The sequence below is a fragment of the Nilaparvata lugens genome, chromosome 4 (assembly GCF_014356525.2).
Source record: "Nilaparvata lugens isolate BPH chromosome 4, ASM1435652v1, whole genome shotgun sequence".
Taxonomy (NCBI): domain Eukaryota; kingdom Metazoa; phylum Arthropoda; class Insecta; order Hemiptera; family Delphacidae; genus Nilaparvata; species Nilaparvata lugens.
The window spans coordinates 38,513,654-38,531,806 of NC_052507.1; the positions used below are offsets into that span (position 1 = coordinate 38,513,654).

The 18,153-nt window shown below is 34.7% G+C and overlaps 2 protein-coding genes across 6 annotated transcripts in view; one reads left to right on the forward strand and one right to left on the reverse strand.

Moving 5' to 3' along the window:
• LOC120351165 (exosome complex component RRP46) overlaps positions 1 to 7,881 on the reverse strand; it is a 38,487-nt gene extending 30,606 nt beyond the window's left edge. Inside the window, exon 1 of one of the 2 annotated variants that reach the window (XM_039427439.1) lies at positions 7,678 to 7,881. In XM_039427439.1, the coding sequence (XP_039283373.1) occupies positions 7,678 to 7,696 (19 nt within the window). In that variant the 5' untranslated portion in view covers positions 7,697 to 7,881. Of the gene's footprint in view, positions 1 to 7,450 lie in introns of both variants that reach the window. The other variant, XM_039427438.1, reaches the window with a different exon arrangement.
• Positions 7,882 to 8,211: 330 nt separating this feature from the next.
• LOC120351166 overlaps positions 8,212 to 18,153 on the forward strand; it is an 82,026-nt gene continuing 72,084 nt past the window's right edge. For all 4 annotated transcript variants that reach the window (XM_039427442.1, XM_039427441.1, XM_039427443.1 and 1 more), the window contains exons 1-2: positions 8,212 to 8,428; positions 9,600 to 9,909. In XM_039427442.1, the coding sequence (XP_039283376.1) occupies positions 9,693 to 9,909 (217 nt within the window). In that variant the 5' untranslated portion in view covers positions 8,212 to 8,428; positions 9,600 to 9,692. The remainder of the gene's footprint in view (positions 8,429 to 9,599; positions 9,910 to 18,153) is intronic.

Here is an 18,153-nt window from a genome sequence, read left to right on the forward strand (position 1 = left end):
GCCAACCACTTGGTCTAGACCACATTCATATTCATGATTTAAACTGTACTCTTTCAATCTCGAATGATAGCTGTGGTGCTGTGGCTGCTCAAAATTGAAAGAGAAAATTAGGCTATGTTAAATATCTAGGTGCTATAGTTGATCAGCATTTGTGATGGGATATTCACATAGATAAGCTTTGTAATAAACTCAAGCACTGGATCAACAAATTCTATAATATCAGCAGGTTGGGTAACATAGCCGTTTCAAAATTGGTTTATTTTGCCTACATTCAATCTCATCTCCAGTATGGTATAAAAATTTGGGGTGCATCTTATTCGAATCACTGCAATAAGATATTCACAATCCAAAAAGCATTATTAAAGGCAATTTTGGGCAAAACTTAAAGATTTCCAAGTGACAGTATTTTTAATGAATTGAATGTATTGATGGTTGAGCAGCTGTATATAAAGAATTTAATTATTTACATTAATAAACATAGAGAACTTTTCAACCTCTGTATATCGCCTTACAGTCTCCGTCCCTCAACCATTACCTTTGAACCACACAATGCAGTTCAATCCATTTGTAGAAGACAGTTTGATTATATTGTGCATAAGCTTATAAATGTGATACCTGAGCTCTTTTAATAACATAATATCGGGGGACCGAGCTTTGCTCTGGAGTGTAAAAGCATAGAAAATTTGTAACGAAAGATTGAATTTATAGTTTATATTTATTTATTCATTTTTTCAGTCGTACAATTATTTTTACAGTTATATGAGGAGGCACAACAGGCTTATGCCCAAAACGGTCCCTTTTCAAATTTATACTACAGTCCAAATCAAAATCTAGGTTAAGCTTCTATCACTCATCAAAATCTAGGTTAAGCTACTATCACTCATTAAAATCTAGGTTGAGCTACTATCACTCATCAAAATCTAGGTCAAGCTACTATCACTCATCAAAATCTAGGTTAAGCTACTATCACTCATCAAAATAACAATTTATTCACACTTAAAAAAACAAACACATCATCAATTACAAACAAATAGATATATTATGAATTCGATTTAGAATCATATACTATGTTTGCTACAATATTTGTTAATATACATCCACTTTGAATCACTAACAGCATCCACTTACTATTTTGGACTTTCTGAAGTGTGAACATATTTTCTAAAAAGAAAGGGAAATAAACAAAAATAAGTTTCTCTTGCTGAATATTTTTTCTCGTGAGATCAGCTGGATGATCCCACACACATGCACTCGTTCACTCTCTTCCATTACGGTATCGACAGATGACAAAATTTCCAGCTGTTTTTCCAAGGACGTATTTATCCTTTTAATGTCCTTCAGCGAGTTATCCAAGGGTTGAGACCTAGTGCAATCGAATCTTCATATCATAAACCTACTTTGTTCCAAATTTCATGAAAATCGTTAAAGCCGTTTTCGAGATCCGTTGAACATAAATAATCATATAACCAGATATAAAAATATAAACAGATATACAGAAATTGCTCGCTTAATATTGTAATAGTGTGAATATTGAGTGGGTATTATTGTAGCTGTTTTTGTGTATCTTATATTGTTTTTCAGGTTTTTGAACTGAAATGAACTTTGATTCTAACTGTATATTGAACCCTGCGTTTTTAGTGTGAGAATTGACTCTGTCTTGTTTGAATTTGCTAACTTGTTGCTTAGTTGTCAAAAATTAAAGCAATTTTCGTGCATTTTTCAAATACAGTTTCAATTTCATTTCGAAAAAGCCACTATATTTGAAAATTGTACGAGCATTGACCTTTTTGCAGCTTTGGCTTTTCCACTGGAAGTTGTGCTCAATGCTCGTGGAGGGGGAATAATTTTTAGTGAAAAGGCCACAGTTGGTATTGAGACGTGAATGGAAAATCATGTAAGGTGTGCAAGCCTTGGTCCTCTGAATGGGTCTGTTGCCCATCCAGAGGGACAAATTGAAATGTTTTTCATCATCAGTACTTTTGTTGTAATTCGTACAGTAATCTAAAATTGATAGAATCCATAGATGTAAAATTGAAAGGTTAGTTGTGTTTGTGAATTTAAGTAGAGTGTAGTGAGTTTCATTACGTCTGAGTTTATTGAGTTTTGGATTGAGTGTTTCTAAAGAGTCGAAGTTTAAATTGTAGAAATGGTGAGTGCCAAACTATTGTTTTTATTTAGCTCGGAATTTAGTACGTACATAGAATGACCGAGGCCCGAATTTAGTTGCAGCAAGTTAGCAGGTTCCTAAAATGTATAGATTGAAATAGAATATACCTTCTTTTTCTGAATCAGTTACTGAGTAACTCTGTTGGAAAATTTGACATGATTGTTATTGATTCGTTTGATTCGTTAATGAGTTGAATAAACCTGAGGTTGAATTTTAAAAGGATTTTTCATTGAAGTTCCTGGCTCGTAGTTACTATAGTTGCTAGAATAGGCGACAATTATGATAATCTGTGCTTTTGAATGAACGAATCCACTAAAAGCTCCCAACCAATCAAGGATTCAAATACTGCTAGATGATTAATTGATAGCAGTAAACTTTAGCAAATATTATAGAAAAGAAGAAACAACCCCCCTCCGTTTACATTGGTGGCCAGCGGTGGTATAGTCTGCAAGGATGACTATTGAACCACATGTATTCTTATATATTTCATATTTTGGAAGATTAATCTAGAGGTGCGTACAGACTTTCGTTCCGCTCCAAGACCGAACGTCACTCCAGCACAGCGATTGATGATCGACCGGCAAGCAACAATGGTTCGACCGGGGAACGCGAGAAGATCTACCATCTTCCGTAATGTTCATGATCGGTGCGAGTAGAGAGCGGAGGCGGAGCGATTGCTGTGCGATGGTGGTACGTGGGCGGTACGAGGGAGGAGTGTGCTCGGTGCGGGTTGGAAGCACGAGTATGTGTACGCAGCTAAATAGAGACAAATATATCTCCAGTTACAGAATTATGTCAGGTGTGGTGTAGGGTTAAAAATACGTCCATTGGTTACAATATAATAGGATAATTTAAAAGGAAGACTTCTGAGAGAGATAGATTTATGGATTGCTTCTTCACATCCTAGGATAAGTGATTTCTTGTGGATAAGTTCACAATCATTCAAGCATGTCTGCTTGTTTATTTTATTCATCTCGTATTTTCCAACTTCTTTACTTTCCTTCTTCATAATTTTTTTCAAATTTGGATGTTAATAGAAATCCACCAATTTTATTTATCATAGAAATAATTTTGTTTTCAGTAACACTCGGTCCCTGCACTCAGGTTTTTAACCTTTTCAGAGACTTTCCATTTTTAATAATAATACTATTTTACTTTTAACTCATTTTGTTAATTGTCAATTGTATTTATGTAATTATAGACATTCATGTATGCATTGTATGGAGGAAAAATAAACTATTGATTGATTAATTGATTGATTGAAATAATTCCAATATTTTCTAGTCAATCAGTGGTCAAACAGTTTGTGCGTTTGACTCCTGACTACATTTGGATCGTAATCATTAAAGCTGTAGATAATAACTGATGTTTGTGCAACATACACTGTCAGTGGATTGTAAAACTCCAGTCCAGGATACAGTATATTTTTGGCTTATTCGTCTTTTTATTGAAAGAGACCATCAACCAAATCAGTAGCTGTGGCAGTAGCCTAAATAACTGCTTCATGGTAACAACATTCCCAGACTTGAACGCTACCAATTCACAAGAAAAAATGTTGATATTTCTTAAAATTTTAGTTCCAACTCAATACACCTTATAGTTAAAAAAACAGATACCATCATCCACTCACGACCACGGCAGATTGGCCACCTTTTCAGGACGTTTGTCATACTTTCTATGATAACAATTACAGTGTAGTGTGAGTCCCAAGTATTCTTCTCCAATATCTCACTTTTCCAGCCATAGCCCAGTTCAGTTGGTGACTCACTTGAGCATAGGACTGTATTATAACAAGTGAAGTCTGGTGAGTGGCCAATCTGCCGCGAGCGATTTTGTGGAGTTTTCCACTTTAATCCATTGCCTGCTCAAAAAATGGTGTAGAGGGAAAAGTTTGGAAAACAATTTTTTGACTCCGCAGTTCTGTTTAGGGTAGTAAAGGAGGTCAACTTAGCGATTTCACAATTACCTTGGGGTTAGAGATATGCTGTTTAGCATGAATGGAAAAGCATTATTGTTTGCGGATGACACCACTCTTCTTGCCCAGGATGAAGATCCCCAATTGGCCATCCTCAGGTCTGCCCAGCTGCTTGAAGAGGCCAGTTCGTGGTTTGGAGCAAATAGACTGTGCATGAACCAGACTAAGACGCAGAACATGTTATGCACTCTGAGACGCAGACCACCATCCTTTGGTGAGCCTGAAGACAAGCTGCTTGGTTTTATGATAGATGCCTCACTGTCATGGGACCAGCACATCAACATGGTCTGTAATCGGCTCTCGAAGGTGATTTACCTGATGCGCAAGTTGAGGAACATTGTGCCAAGAAGCTACCAGGTGACTGCGTACCATGCTTTGTTCCACAGTCATATTATTAACTATGGATTGTGCTTTTGATTTGGGGACATGTGGGTTTTTGTAAGAGGATTCTGCTTTTTCAAAAAAAGGTGATCCGCATAATTACATTCTCGCCATACCTGGAACATTGACGGTCACTGTTCAAAGAACTGCGGATCATCACAGTCTTCAGTCAATACCTGCTTACTTCGTTAGTGCTTCCAAAGGAACAGTAACATAAATTTCAAGTGATAGGCCAGGTTTATGATTATTTTACTAGAAGACGTGATGATGTGGACCTACCACAATTGTGATTGGCCAGATCACTCACCAGTTTCCCAATTCACACCCTGAAAATATTGTACAGGCTCCCATTCTGTGTCCGTGAATTGAAAGATGAACAATTTAAAAATGTTCTTTGAGATAAACTCCTCAAACTTCCACTCTATTCCTTGAGTGAAGTGGAGATCACTCATTTTATTTGTCTCTTTGACATGCCATTTCGATAGTTAGTGTGAATTTTATGAACGTTTAGGTTTTTAAATTTCTATGACGAAATCTATCCAGTGAAAAGGCTGGTCATGGATTGAATGAAAGTTGAATTGAACTTTGGGCCGCCCAAAGGGCAGGGTGACCGGGGCGGTCACCCAGGGCGCCGCGGCTAGGGGGGTAGGATGTATAGGCTAGGTCGTATAATGATTACCGCCATGACATTATCGGTTCAAGTACCTGGTACCTTCATTTCACCTTCACTTTAAAAGTCTTGAACCATTTTCTTATCAATTCATTTCTGTGTATAGGCTACCTCATTACTTATATGTGTAGAGTGAATTGTGGCATAAACAATAAAAACTTGACGTTCACTGATTAAACTTTTGGTAAATACAGTCACTCTACGCATAACATAGGCGTATATTTTTCTAGTCATTGAGTGAGTCTATGCGCGCCCACTGCCCCTGCAATCTGCAAGTCGTCATTGGTCGCTTCATTGTTTCAAGCTGGGGAGATAAAACTTCTTAAATTATACTTTTTTCTAACCTTGTATTCTGCAGGCTAAAAACTATTAAATTTTAAATTTCCGTTGATATTCCTAAATTGAAATTTTTTAGATTTGAAATAAATTGAATTTTTCTAATTAAAATAAATTGAAAAATTTTTCAATTTTGAAATATCAACTGAAATTTAAAATTAAATATGTTATAGCCTGCAGAATACAATGGTAGAAAAGTGTATGAGATAAGACAAGCTGGGCCGGATGGTTCAAATATGGAGCTGTTCAAGCATGGGGGAATCTTCTTCAAACTTCGCTTCCTCCATTTGATGAATATGTGCTGGAGACAATTGAGGATCCCAGAAGTTTGGAAAGTGGCTACAGTCAAATCTATTTTCATGAAGGAGGATATATAGTCCAGTCACTATATACATTGGTGCTTGCAATTTATATTGTAGTTCTGATTTTTTAAAATATATTATTTGGATACATGAGAAAAGTCCACAACCAATCTCTTCATGCAAAATTTCCTTGTGGTAGATACAGAGTGACCCAAAAACTATCTCATATAGATTTCCAGGTACAACTGACAACAATGCTCCTTGTATTGTCAAAAACACATTTTTTCAGCTTTAACCATCATCACCAACTACTGGAAATTGGCCATTTTTGTGTATTGGAATATGGGCTTATGTACACTCAGCAATAAATTTTTTACTTTTCGACCGAATTTGACTCATGATGCATGATTTTGGACCGCCTTGACGAGCCGAGAAGAATAAAGTGTGGTACGATGAGATCTGAGCATTGTGTCAAGAGTTATGTGTTTGAAATTTTGATCCTTGAGGTGTCCTTATGCGCGCCTCTTTACTAGGAAATACTGAAATGGAGTGCATCTAACGGGTGATTCTCATAGAGCATAATCTCATGATAAGCTTATGTCATTGTGCGAAATATCAATGTGAGGTGAAGATGGTTGAAGCTGAAAATTAAGTGTTTTTTACAATACAAGGAGCATTGTTGTCAGTTGTACCTGGAAATCTATATGAGATAGAGCTTTCTACCTGATCTTAGATTCTAGAGCACAAAAATACGCCCTGAGGGATTTTGAATTATACATCTAACTAAATGGTATCGTAACAATCGAAAGATATTGTTGATCAAAAACTAAAATTCGTCAGAATTGATTTCTTCTTTAAATTTTACTCATTTTTTGAAAATTATAACTCAGTACCTACTTATTGGAGATAGAGAGTTCCGAATGATCTCATTTTATACAGAATTTTATAATCTAAAACAAAGGCTACAGCAAATGTTTCCGTCTGATTACTGGAGTTGGTAGAAATAGCTAAAAACTGGAAAATGTACTAAAAATACGAGGTTTTCTGGCCACTCTGTATCTAGCACAAAGAAATTTTGCATGAAGAGATTGGTTCTGGACTTTTCTCATGTATCCAAATAATATATTTAAAAATCAGAACTACAATATAAATTGCAAGCACACCTCCTTTTTATGGTTATATTGACTGGACTGGGAAGTTCCTGTGACAACTATAGAGGAATCAGCTTACTAAACAGTGCTTACAAAATCTATAGGCTAGCATGATTATCAAGGAAAGGATGCAGCCCATAATGGAAGTTCTCCTCCTGGAAGAGCAGTGTGGTTTACTTTTAAATACTACCTTACCGCGCTGTACTTGTGGGGGCGCATATTAAAATCTCGCCCCGTGCGCCAATTAACCTCGGGGCGGCCCTGGACGCAGGGAGTCATTATAATTTTGCCCTAGGGTATAATTCTAGCATAGGGTGTTTTAGAAATCAAGTTCCTATGTGTGCTGTTTTCTCATGAACATACTTTGCTACTGTTCACTGTAGATTTCTAGTGTGTTTATGAGTTTATGTAAAGGTAAACAATGCAAAAATTACACGTGGAGGACAAGTTGATTGTTTTGAAACTTACCTTGTGATATGATTACAGAGCCGTCGGGATTCGCTAAATAGTTCAATTCACATCGCATTGGACGAAGAATATCGTCAGATTCTTGATCAATTTCCATTATTAGATTAAATATTTACTAATTATAAGAAACTGACATGACATAACCAATCTCAAAATAACAGAGAAGAGAAAATAAAATCAAAAACAAAATCTGTCTTGTTCTGAATCATGTCTACCAACTAACTTACCAGCTGTGTCCACTTCCATTGGCAGATTTTCAACTTTTTTGAGCTTGATATATTAAATTTATCAGTGTCACCAATAGAATCTTTAATATTCATATAAATGTTTTTTACCATCTATATGGGAACAATACAAACCGTAAGTTTTCAAATTTTCAATTTTATACGTTGTGATCTTGTGCCTATGCTAGTCCCTGTGTTGGATTTCCGGCGCTTCACTCTCAGCGAAGTGCTTCTAAACAGTTCGCCAAGCGTCCAACACAAGTGGCTAGCGTTCGACTTTCCATAAACACTGCAGTGAAACTATGATACTGTAAAACAGATTCTATCAAATGTTCGAATAAAAATAATAATGAGCTGAATAAAAAATAATATATTAGATATAATTTTGTATTTTTCATACAATATGATATGACCCAAAATGTAACGGTGGCGAAGTAGCCGTCCACACTCTTGCGTGCGTCGACATTCGTATAAACTCGGCAAAAGTGAAGCGTCTGCATGAGAGCATGGGGCCTTGAGTTGAAAACCTTTCTCCTTTAACTTTAAGAGTGGAGTGAGTGAGAGATTGATGTTGTCTGTTGTGATCCCAGTCGGTCACGCAAAATGTTTTACTTTTTTCTGGTGAAATGTATTTGTAACAAAGTTTGAAAATAGTTATGTAAAGCTTCATCTTTCGAGTGATTGTAAATATTTTAATACATTTGATTTTATCCTTTAACAATAATGGAGAGTTTAAATACGCATTTCTTCTGAAGTGAGTATCTGTCTGTGAGTTGCATGACGTTCTAGAAAGTTGCTAAGTTCTGAGAATTTAGGATTGAGTTTTCATCTCTAACTTGTTTTTATTGATTATCTTGTTGAAGATAAATATTATTTTCTACGTATCTTTTATCCTGATTGCATTTGTCTTTTAAATTCAATGTTAATTTTGAGGAGAGAATATAGAGCTGAAGTACAACCAGTATGTACCTGCTAATGTTTGATAAAATAGTATTGCATGCATGGTAGTAGTTTCTAAAATTATCATGTTCAGTTATAAATATTGCAACAATTAATTACCGTATTATATTGCTAAATTTTCAGTTTCGTAGTAACTATTCGTTTGCCTATGGTGTTAACTAAAAAAAATTGATTTAACTTGTGTCAACTTTCTATTCCATACCATTGTCTAGCATAGCTATGCTAGGTAGCTCCTGTCTATTAAAATTATTGATAGGCCTATTACACTTCATGAAGAATTTTCCCAGTAAATGATATAAAATTATAATGATATTATCTTAGGCTATATAAAAAATACTTTGACACTTTACTTTGGATGTTAAATAAAATATACTATCCAATATTAGACTATCGAATTTCAATATTGATACCTTCTAAAATATAACTGGAACTAGCATTCTGGAAATAAAACTGAAATAACTTAATAATAATAACCAATAAACTAATAACTAAAATTTAAATGAAATATACTGGAACTCTATTGTCTCTTTTCTGTTTAGGGCTACTTGTAATATCAATAGAAATTTTATTTCTAGATATAATAAAAAAATATTTTCAAATTAGGCCTATTCAAAAAGAGTAATGAGATTTGTATTTCTATTTATAGGCCTATGGAACTCAATATTATTAAATGATCACTGTTGCACTCAAATTAAAGTCTAGTCAGATAATTTACTGAAACTAATAAACCAAGAATACCTATCATTGAATTAATCATAATTAATCAATTCATTCATCATTCCTCACATCGTTTCCAACACGCAGGTAACCCAAATAAAATTATATTTTTTGGTTTTTATCAAATACCTACTTTATAATCTTGTACCCAATCTTCATTGTAAGAGGTTCAGTGTATTTTTTCTAGGTTAATATATAATTAATTATTATTCAATATTGACTAATTCTTTTTTCATATTCTTCAACAGAACTCCACCATTGACCTGCACTGCCATCAAATCCTATAGGCCTAGTCTTTCTATTTTAACTACAAACTAGAAATTGGCGCTGACTACGAGAAAATGGAGGTGGATTTAGAAGTCAATGATGAAGGGCAGAATGCGTCCGACAATCATGTGACCAGATTGTCGTTGAGCCCGTTCATGAGCGAGTTGGGAATTTCTCCGATGTCGGCGCTTGCTCGAAACCTAGACACTGCCTCAATCAGTATCAATCCTCGAAAATTGTCTCTGAACAATTGTGAGGAATCACCACTGCCATCAATAGTGCCAATTATAGGTGAGTTATAAGTTTGAAAATTCCTTCCCAGTGGTTCGAGTTCGAGACATACATAATGCTGAATTTCTATCACCCACGCATAAGCCTGGAGCTTATTTGGTCATCATCATCAGAAAAAAAAAACAGGATTTATGTTCAACTATCCAATCATCTATTCTAGATAACGGATCAGATCTGAGGAAGCTGCGCAGAGGATATTTGAAAAATTTACTGGTTTTCATAAGTTTTTCGAGATGGATGTAAAGTTATCAAAATGAAAAAAGTTTCTCTGGGAAAATTCATTTTGATTATTATCACTTTTTGTTTTTTGAGGTGGATTTCAAGTTATCAAAACGATAAAGTTTCTCTGGGAAAATGTATTTTGATTATTATTACTTTTTGAGATATCGGCAACTAAATTTAATTTTCTTTAAAGATATAATTTAAAATTTGGTTATAGATTAATATCCATGAAATCTTGAGAATAAATTCTTCACGGTACGGTAGCCTAATGCAAAGTGAAGTAAGGAATGTTTTCTAAAAATATTAATTTTGTGAAACTTGTAGCCTACCTATCTTAAAAACAAATTACTTACAATAACTGGAAAAAGTTTATCTTTGAAAAATGTTTATATAGCTTTCTCGAAAATAAATATTCTCAGAAAATATATTCTAATTTCATTAACAAAAGGCCTGTGATGTCTTGAAGAATGTATTCTTAAAATTCAATGAATTCATCTGTTACCAAATTTTAAATTGCCTTCTTAAATAAATTAATGTCAGCGTTAGTCGCTCATACCTCAATAGGTGATAATTATAAAAAATTCCTTCAAAACTTTTCTAATTTGGTAAGTTGATAATATCCAAAAAGAAAACTTTTACAAGTAAAAAGTTTCAAAAAGCCTGTTGCACAGTTTTAAGTCAAATAGGTTGTCATAATTTGGTCAAATACTTGATGGTGTGATAGGTAATTCCTGTTATGGAATATTTGGTTGGATACGCGTTGCTATAGTCCGTACAAATTTACATCAGACTTGGAGGAATATGCATCGCAGAGAAATGGAGGGAGATCAGCCAATTACATTGATTAATAGAGTCATAGATAGGTAGAAGCGCAGTTGCCATTTTGTAAGTCGTCTGACTGCTTTCAGACAGGAAACAGGATATATGATCCGACTGAGTAATGTGGTCTTGAAATCTCAATTGAAGTTCAAATTGTTTACTGGATGGAGGATTAGAGTTCACTATGAACTTACAGTGGTTTTAAAAGATCTGCAACTTTCTAAGTTGTGAATTCAACGCCATTTAATAAGCTATTCATTATTTCAACTCGAGGCTTGCGTTGGCAATCATAACTTGCTCAAAAAACCTGAGCATCATAATAAGCGCTTCGCCTCTTACATTTGCTTACCTAACCTAGATTAACGTGATTGAACTAATTAAACCTAACAATTCTAAATTTATTAAACCAAACTAATTTATTAAGCCCATGATATATGAACCTTCTTTCAAACTTTAACTTTAAGCATCTGAAATGAAATAAATTCTTTATTAGGCGGATTTAGGACTTTCAAGTCCTCTCTACCACTCAACCTCGACTGTTGCTTCTGTTACTTTTTCGGAGATAAATATAAGTAATAAATTATGTGCACTCAGCAATAAAAAGCTCAATTTATTGTTGGCCAAGATAGCCGGCAGATTTGTAAATGTGTCCGGCTTGCAACAACTGAGCTTCAAATTGTACATTTCTTAAAATCAAACCAGTAAGTTACATCATCCTAATGAAGCTATATGATTTGAAAGTCAAAAATAACCAAGTTCATCTACTGTCAAGGTTTTCTGTTTATAATAAACAAAAGATGATTCAAATGAAAAAGTAAAATTGATTCTTAATATTTCATTTTAACGAATTGAGAAAGATGAGTTGTGTTATCAAAAGGTTCTATGTTGGCTCAAATGTTAACTTACTATTGTTTGTAATTTGTTTTGATCCTTGAGATGTCCTTATGTTTATTTCCTCCTCTACGAAATACTACAATTTTGGTGAAGAAAACAGGTGATACTAATAGAAGAAGATCCCAGTAACCTATTTTTATACATCTCGAAATATTAATTTAAGCACAAAGATGTTAGTGGTGATGGTTGAAACTCAAAATAAATGTTTAGTATCTAGAAAACCAATTTTAGGTAGAAAGGTAAAATTAGTCTCAAGTTGGAGGGTACAAACTTACACCTAGAGAAGAAATATTTTGAATTATACATTCAAGTGGAAGATATAGGCATTCAATTGAAAACTGAAATTTCTAAAGAATTTCATTCCTCCAAAAATTGTAATTCATTACTTATTTGAGCTTGAGCTTATTTTATTCAAAATGTTATATTGAGAAAAATGTGGGAATGGTTTTTCTGTCCGACGGCTGGATTTGGCAGCAGAAATTGTAGATTAGGCCTACTGGTAAAGGAACTGAAAATTCTAGGTTGTAGGCTACAGGTTTACAAGGCCAGCCTTTTCTATTTACGTTTTCCAATTCTTAAGAATCACTGCCCAAAAAAATTCCCGCAAAATTATGTAGGGCTATACCTAGTGACGATCAATAGTAATTTTTGGATACCTCTTTAGAAACAGTCCTTGGTCCTTTGCTTCTCCTTCTATATATTAATGACTTGCCACCACACCTTGAACCAGCACACTGTGTTTTATACGCTGATGATGAGAGTATTTTATTGAAAAGTAACAATCAGCATGATATGGAATCTGAAAGTAGAAGAGCTCTTCAAAAACTAGAAGAGTGGCTGGCCTCAAATATGTTGGTACTGAATTACAATAAGACTATGCAGATTCCATTCAGGACGGCTCGGGAAGCAGTATTGGATACGAGAGATGGTAACATAGATTCAGCAAACGAGGCAAAGGTACTTGGAGTAGTGCTGGACTCTGTACTCTCCTGGTGACCTCATTTAGACCAACTAAAAAGCAAACTCAACTCGGCAGTATTTTATTCTTAGAACCGTGAAGAAATTGCTGGATACAGGAACGCTTAGAAATGTTTATTTTGCTGTGTTCCATTCTCTTCTTTCATACGGTGTTATATTTTGGGGTAATTCAACTCATGCAATACATATATTTAGGATTCAAATGTGGGCAGTTAGAGTGATGGTGGGTGAATCTATTAGAGCAAGCTGTAGAGAAGAATTGAAGATTCTCCCATTACCAGGTGTATATATCTTGGAGGCTTTTTATTCTATTGATAAGAATAAAGATAGGTTCAATACAGGAGAGTGTTCCACTCATACAATACCAGATATAGACAAAACCTCAGAGACGAAACTCATCGAACTAGTATGTATGATAAGGGGGGTGAAGAGTGCAGGAATTCGGCTTTATAATTCATTGCCAACACGTGTTAAGGCTCTCACAGGTGAGAAGTTTAGAATTAAGGTGAGAGAGGAGTTGTTGCAGGATTGTCCTTACTCCAGTGCGGAATTCTTTTTGCATTATGAAATGCAAAGATTGACGATTTAGATTATAATTAACAAATCCGTATACCCCTTTCATAGGTGGTCAGTGGGATGAAAAAAGGAAATGAAAAAAAAATGATTAGACTAATAGATATTCTTCACTGCAGTTGGATAAGAATAATCTTGCAAACTATTATTTGCTTCAATCCTTAGATTAAATAGATTGGAATTATTGAGATTGATTGGATTAGATAAATTAGATTTCAGAACCTATGAAATACAATTGTAGGCTATAGTTTAAAAGTTATCAATTCTTAAGTATAATAAAAATCTATTCTTCCTTAAAGTTTTTATGTTGTAAAGAACAAAATGGTAGAACAAATCTGATTTTCCGACTAACTATTCATTAACTCAGTTGTCATCCTTGACCAAGGTAATGGGAACGGAAAATAGTTGATCGCTACTATTCGAAAGTATTTCAGTTTCTGTAGTGGTTATTAATCCAACCACTTAGGCCTATATCATACTCTGCCACCACAGACAAACCACCAGTTGCGCGATTCTTGCGCAAGATATTGAGAACACTTCACCAATATTGCCACTAATGCCCGGTTGCAGAGTCGTCACATAAAGTTAAAATCAGGCATTCAACTTATTTATGAAGCCATAACTCCACTTTTCCTTGCACAGATGTCAAAGTAAACTATAGCTCCCATAAAACTAAAAACGCCCAATTAAACACATGATTCCGTTGCAGAGTAATCAAAAACAGCTTATTTATGTCTCCAATAGCTAAAAACGCTCATTTAAGTTATAGGCCCGCATTCGTGCTATTATCTACTCCCGCCAAATGCACTTTATTACTTTCCTTGCCCTATTACCATAGGTAAGGAAAGTATTGCTTTCCGAAAAAAATTAAGGTACCCTAATTTCAAAATTTCTATACGTTTCAAGGTTCCCTGAGTCCAAAAAATGATTTTTAGAGGTTGTGATAGCTTTTAACTTTCCTTGCCCTATTACCATAGGTAAGGGAAGTATTGCTTTTCGAAAAAAATTAAGGTACCCCAATTTCTAAATTTCAATACGTTTCAAGGTCCCCTGAGTCCAAAAAAGTGGTTATTGGGTATTGGTCTGTAAGTGTGTGTGTAGGTGCGTACAGATATACGCGCCGCAAACATGAGCAATTCACTTTAAATCAGCTTATGCCAAGCTTTTCATATCAGTATCTTACCGTTTCTGTAAAAATACAGATATAGTCAGCTGATTATAAGTGAATTGCTCATGTTCGCGGCGCGTATAAATATCTGTACGCACCTTATGAGTGTATGTGCGTCTGTGTACACGATATCTCATCTCCCAATCAACGGAATGACTTGAAATTTGGAACTTAAGGTCCTTACACTATAAGGATCCGACACGAACAATTAATTCGATCAAATGCAATTCAAGATGGCTGCCAAAAGTGGGGAAAATGTTCTCAAAACCAGAGTTTTTTTTGCGATTTTCTCTAAAATGGCTCCAACGATTTTGATCAAATTTATACCTAGAATAGTCATTGATAAGCTATATCAACTGCTACAAGTCCCATATCTGTAAAAATTTCAAGATCTCCGCCCCATCTATGCAAAGTTTGATTTTAGATTTCCAATTATCAGATCTCAGATACGATTTTAACAAAAAACTTCGAGTGGAAAAGATTGAGCATGAAAATCTCTACAATTAATGTCCAGTAACATTTTCACCTAAAATTGAAAATAAACTTGAAATTTGAGAAAATGTGATTATTCAATTGCAAACTGTTGGCAACTGTTGATTCTATTAAATCATTCACTATGAAGAGATAGCAGATCTCGTGTGTATCCTGCGTTACTGTCCTGTCGCCAGCTGGCTCAGCTCTTTGAATAGTAGACTTGAGATGCGCGTGAACACTAGCGTCAGCTGATCAATTTTCATAACGGCAAGGAAAGTTGTTTGAGTGCGCCACACCAGATTTTTGAAAGATGTTTATGATAAACCATCTGTAATATTATCGCTAAATTATGGTGAGAAATCTCTCGCCAAAAGCCAAGATTCGCCATTTTATGGTTTATGAATTTTATGTGAGGTCTTTTAGGTCAGTTCACTGTGATGTTCAGGGGTGCCCAGCCCCCCCAAGGGCAATGGCGCATGCCCCCCCCCCCCCTAATCGGAGAGTAATGCCCCCCCCCCAATCCAAGAGTAATGCCCCCCCAAAGTACCCCAATTCCCAACCCTTTTGTTTTTAACATTGGTCAGTGTATGACAATAAAATTCACATCTTACATTCTAATCTTCCAAAGGACATTATTTACCTTTGTTCTTGTGAGGAATTCTTTCTGTTTTTATAATATTGTAAAAATATATACCATCGTTTCTTATCTCGTTTAAAATAGAAATAAAGTATCTTTTTGATATTATTTTTGAGACTAGCAGTGCACCCGTTCTTGTTCGGGAGGACTAGAAAGTACTACATTACATCAGGAAAAACTAAATGGCAAATATTTTAATAGGATATTAAAAGATAAGTAAGGGAGGCTTTGCTTTTCAAATGTTGAGGCTACTTATAAAAAGTTGAATAATAATATCATTGATAATTCTTTATTGCAAAAGAATATTGCATAGCAATTTTGGTACGTAAACATTCATACAAATTTGGAACGATTTTATTCATACAATATTATAATGTCGGCAAGTTTAGGTGTTCTAAATCCTATAATATTAAACGAGCAATTTCTGTTTAGATGTTTACATGTTTTGATGTTTAAATGTTTAGATGTTTGTATTCCACCGGATCTCGAAAACGGCTCTAATGATTCTCACGAAATTCAGAACATAGTAGGTTTATAATATAAAAATTCGATTGCACTAGGTCTCATCCCTGGGGAAACTCGCTGAAGGACATTAAAAGAATTAATCCATCCTTGGAACAACAGCTGATAATTTCGTCGTCTGTTGATGATGGAAGTGAGTGAGCGAGTGCATGAGTGTGGGACTGAGACAAAATTATGACAGCTGTTGAACTTTTGTAGGTATCTAATTCAATCAGGTACTTAGTGGCAGTTGTACAAAAGCCGGTTGAATTTTAATGCTGATTAATTCCAGTAGAACCAATCAGATAAGCTATCTTCTTGAGATGGTCTTCTGTGATTTGGTTCACGTGAAATTAATCAGGATTAAAATTTAACATGCTTTTGTGAGAGAAATTTTTGCATTCCTCTGCGAATTAATCTCAATCCACTATGATTAGATAGAACCTTTCTGTATGAACTATGAATATTTTTTATAATTTCTTCTTTCGTAATAATTTTTATATGCTTTTGTAGGTACTCCAGAGCGGAGCTCGGTGTCCCGATATTTATCATAAATTGGAACAGGTTGTCACTGATGTTGTGTTGTTGGTAGTATTCACTTTTTAACATTACAGGAGTAAATAACACAAGTCGAACAAAATGTATCTTTAAATGGTTTGGTTTTTGGAATGAAGATATCATCTGAACAAGTACATTTTGTAAATTCTATCTATTAATACCAAATATCGGGGCACCGAGCTTTGCTCGTTATTTATTCATTGATAAACAGAACTCAATTCTTTAAAATGATTGGGGAAGTACTAACAGGCACAGCCCAAGACTGTTTCTTCCCCGAATTTTGAATTATACACTAATAACAAAATAATACTCACTAATCACTTAGAACTGTAAAATAATGATTAACTTTGAATAATATTATTATGATATATACCATCTCATGTCAACAAATCATATCACTGTATTTTGATCTAGTTAATTAAAATTTCTAGATTTCTCGCGAGATACGGTAAGCTAATTGATTACACAGCTGATCCACACAGGAGCACGCATCTTCTGTTATCGACAGACGACGAAATCATCATCTGTTTTTCCAAGGATGGATTATCCGTTTCATGTCCTTCAGGGAGTTTTATCAGGGATGAGACCTAGTGCAATCGAATTTTGATATCATAAACCTACTATATTCCGAATTTCGTGAAAATCGTTAGAGCCGTTTCCGAGATCCGTTGAACATAAATAACCATATGACCAGATAGCCAGATAACCAGATTTAAAAATAGAAAAATATGAACAGATATACAGAAATTGCTCGCTTAATATAATAAAATGATAACAACTTATAGTCCATTTGACTGGTCGTTTTTCAGGAAACAGCCCCAAAAGATTTTTTTTATGGTTCTATATGTATTTTGGGGCGCTGAATTCTAATCTGAAATTTGCTGACACGCCAAAGGGCGACTTCACCATCAAAATTCTGGACTTTTTTTAAGTTTTCCATTTAATCTCGAGAACCTTGAATTTTTCGAGAAAAAGCATTCTCTATATAATATTAAAGATTATAAAATTTCCAATGAATTGAGTGGTCGCGCAGGCCTACTTTTTGGATTTTTTATCTGAAGTGTTCCACAAGATACGCAACTTTGAATGTGCGAGAAATTTGTGATATTTCTCCCATTTTCACAGTCTCGCATATGCAACGTTGCGTATCTTATGAAACACTTCAGATAAAAAATCCAAAAAGTAGTCAAGGTTGTGATGAATTTTCTCCTCTTCTCACTCCCATTAATTATACTTCTGTTTTCAATACCGTTCAAAAGTTACAGCCAATTGAATGATGATCTTTATTTTCTCATTTTTCTTGCGATTTTACTGTTATCAAAGAGTCTCTAAATTGAGTACAATACATGATATAAACCTGCGATTGGTCTTAAATGAGAGAAAATTTCATGCTATAGAAGTTGAGTTGCCTTAAATTGAT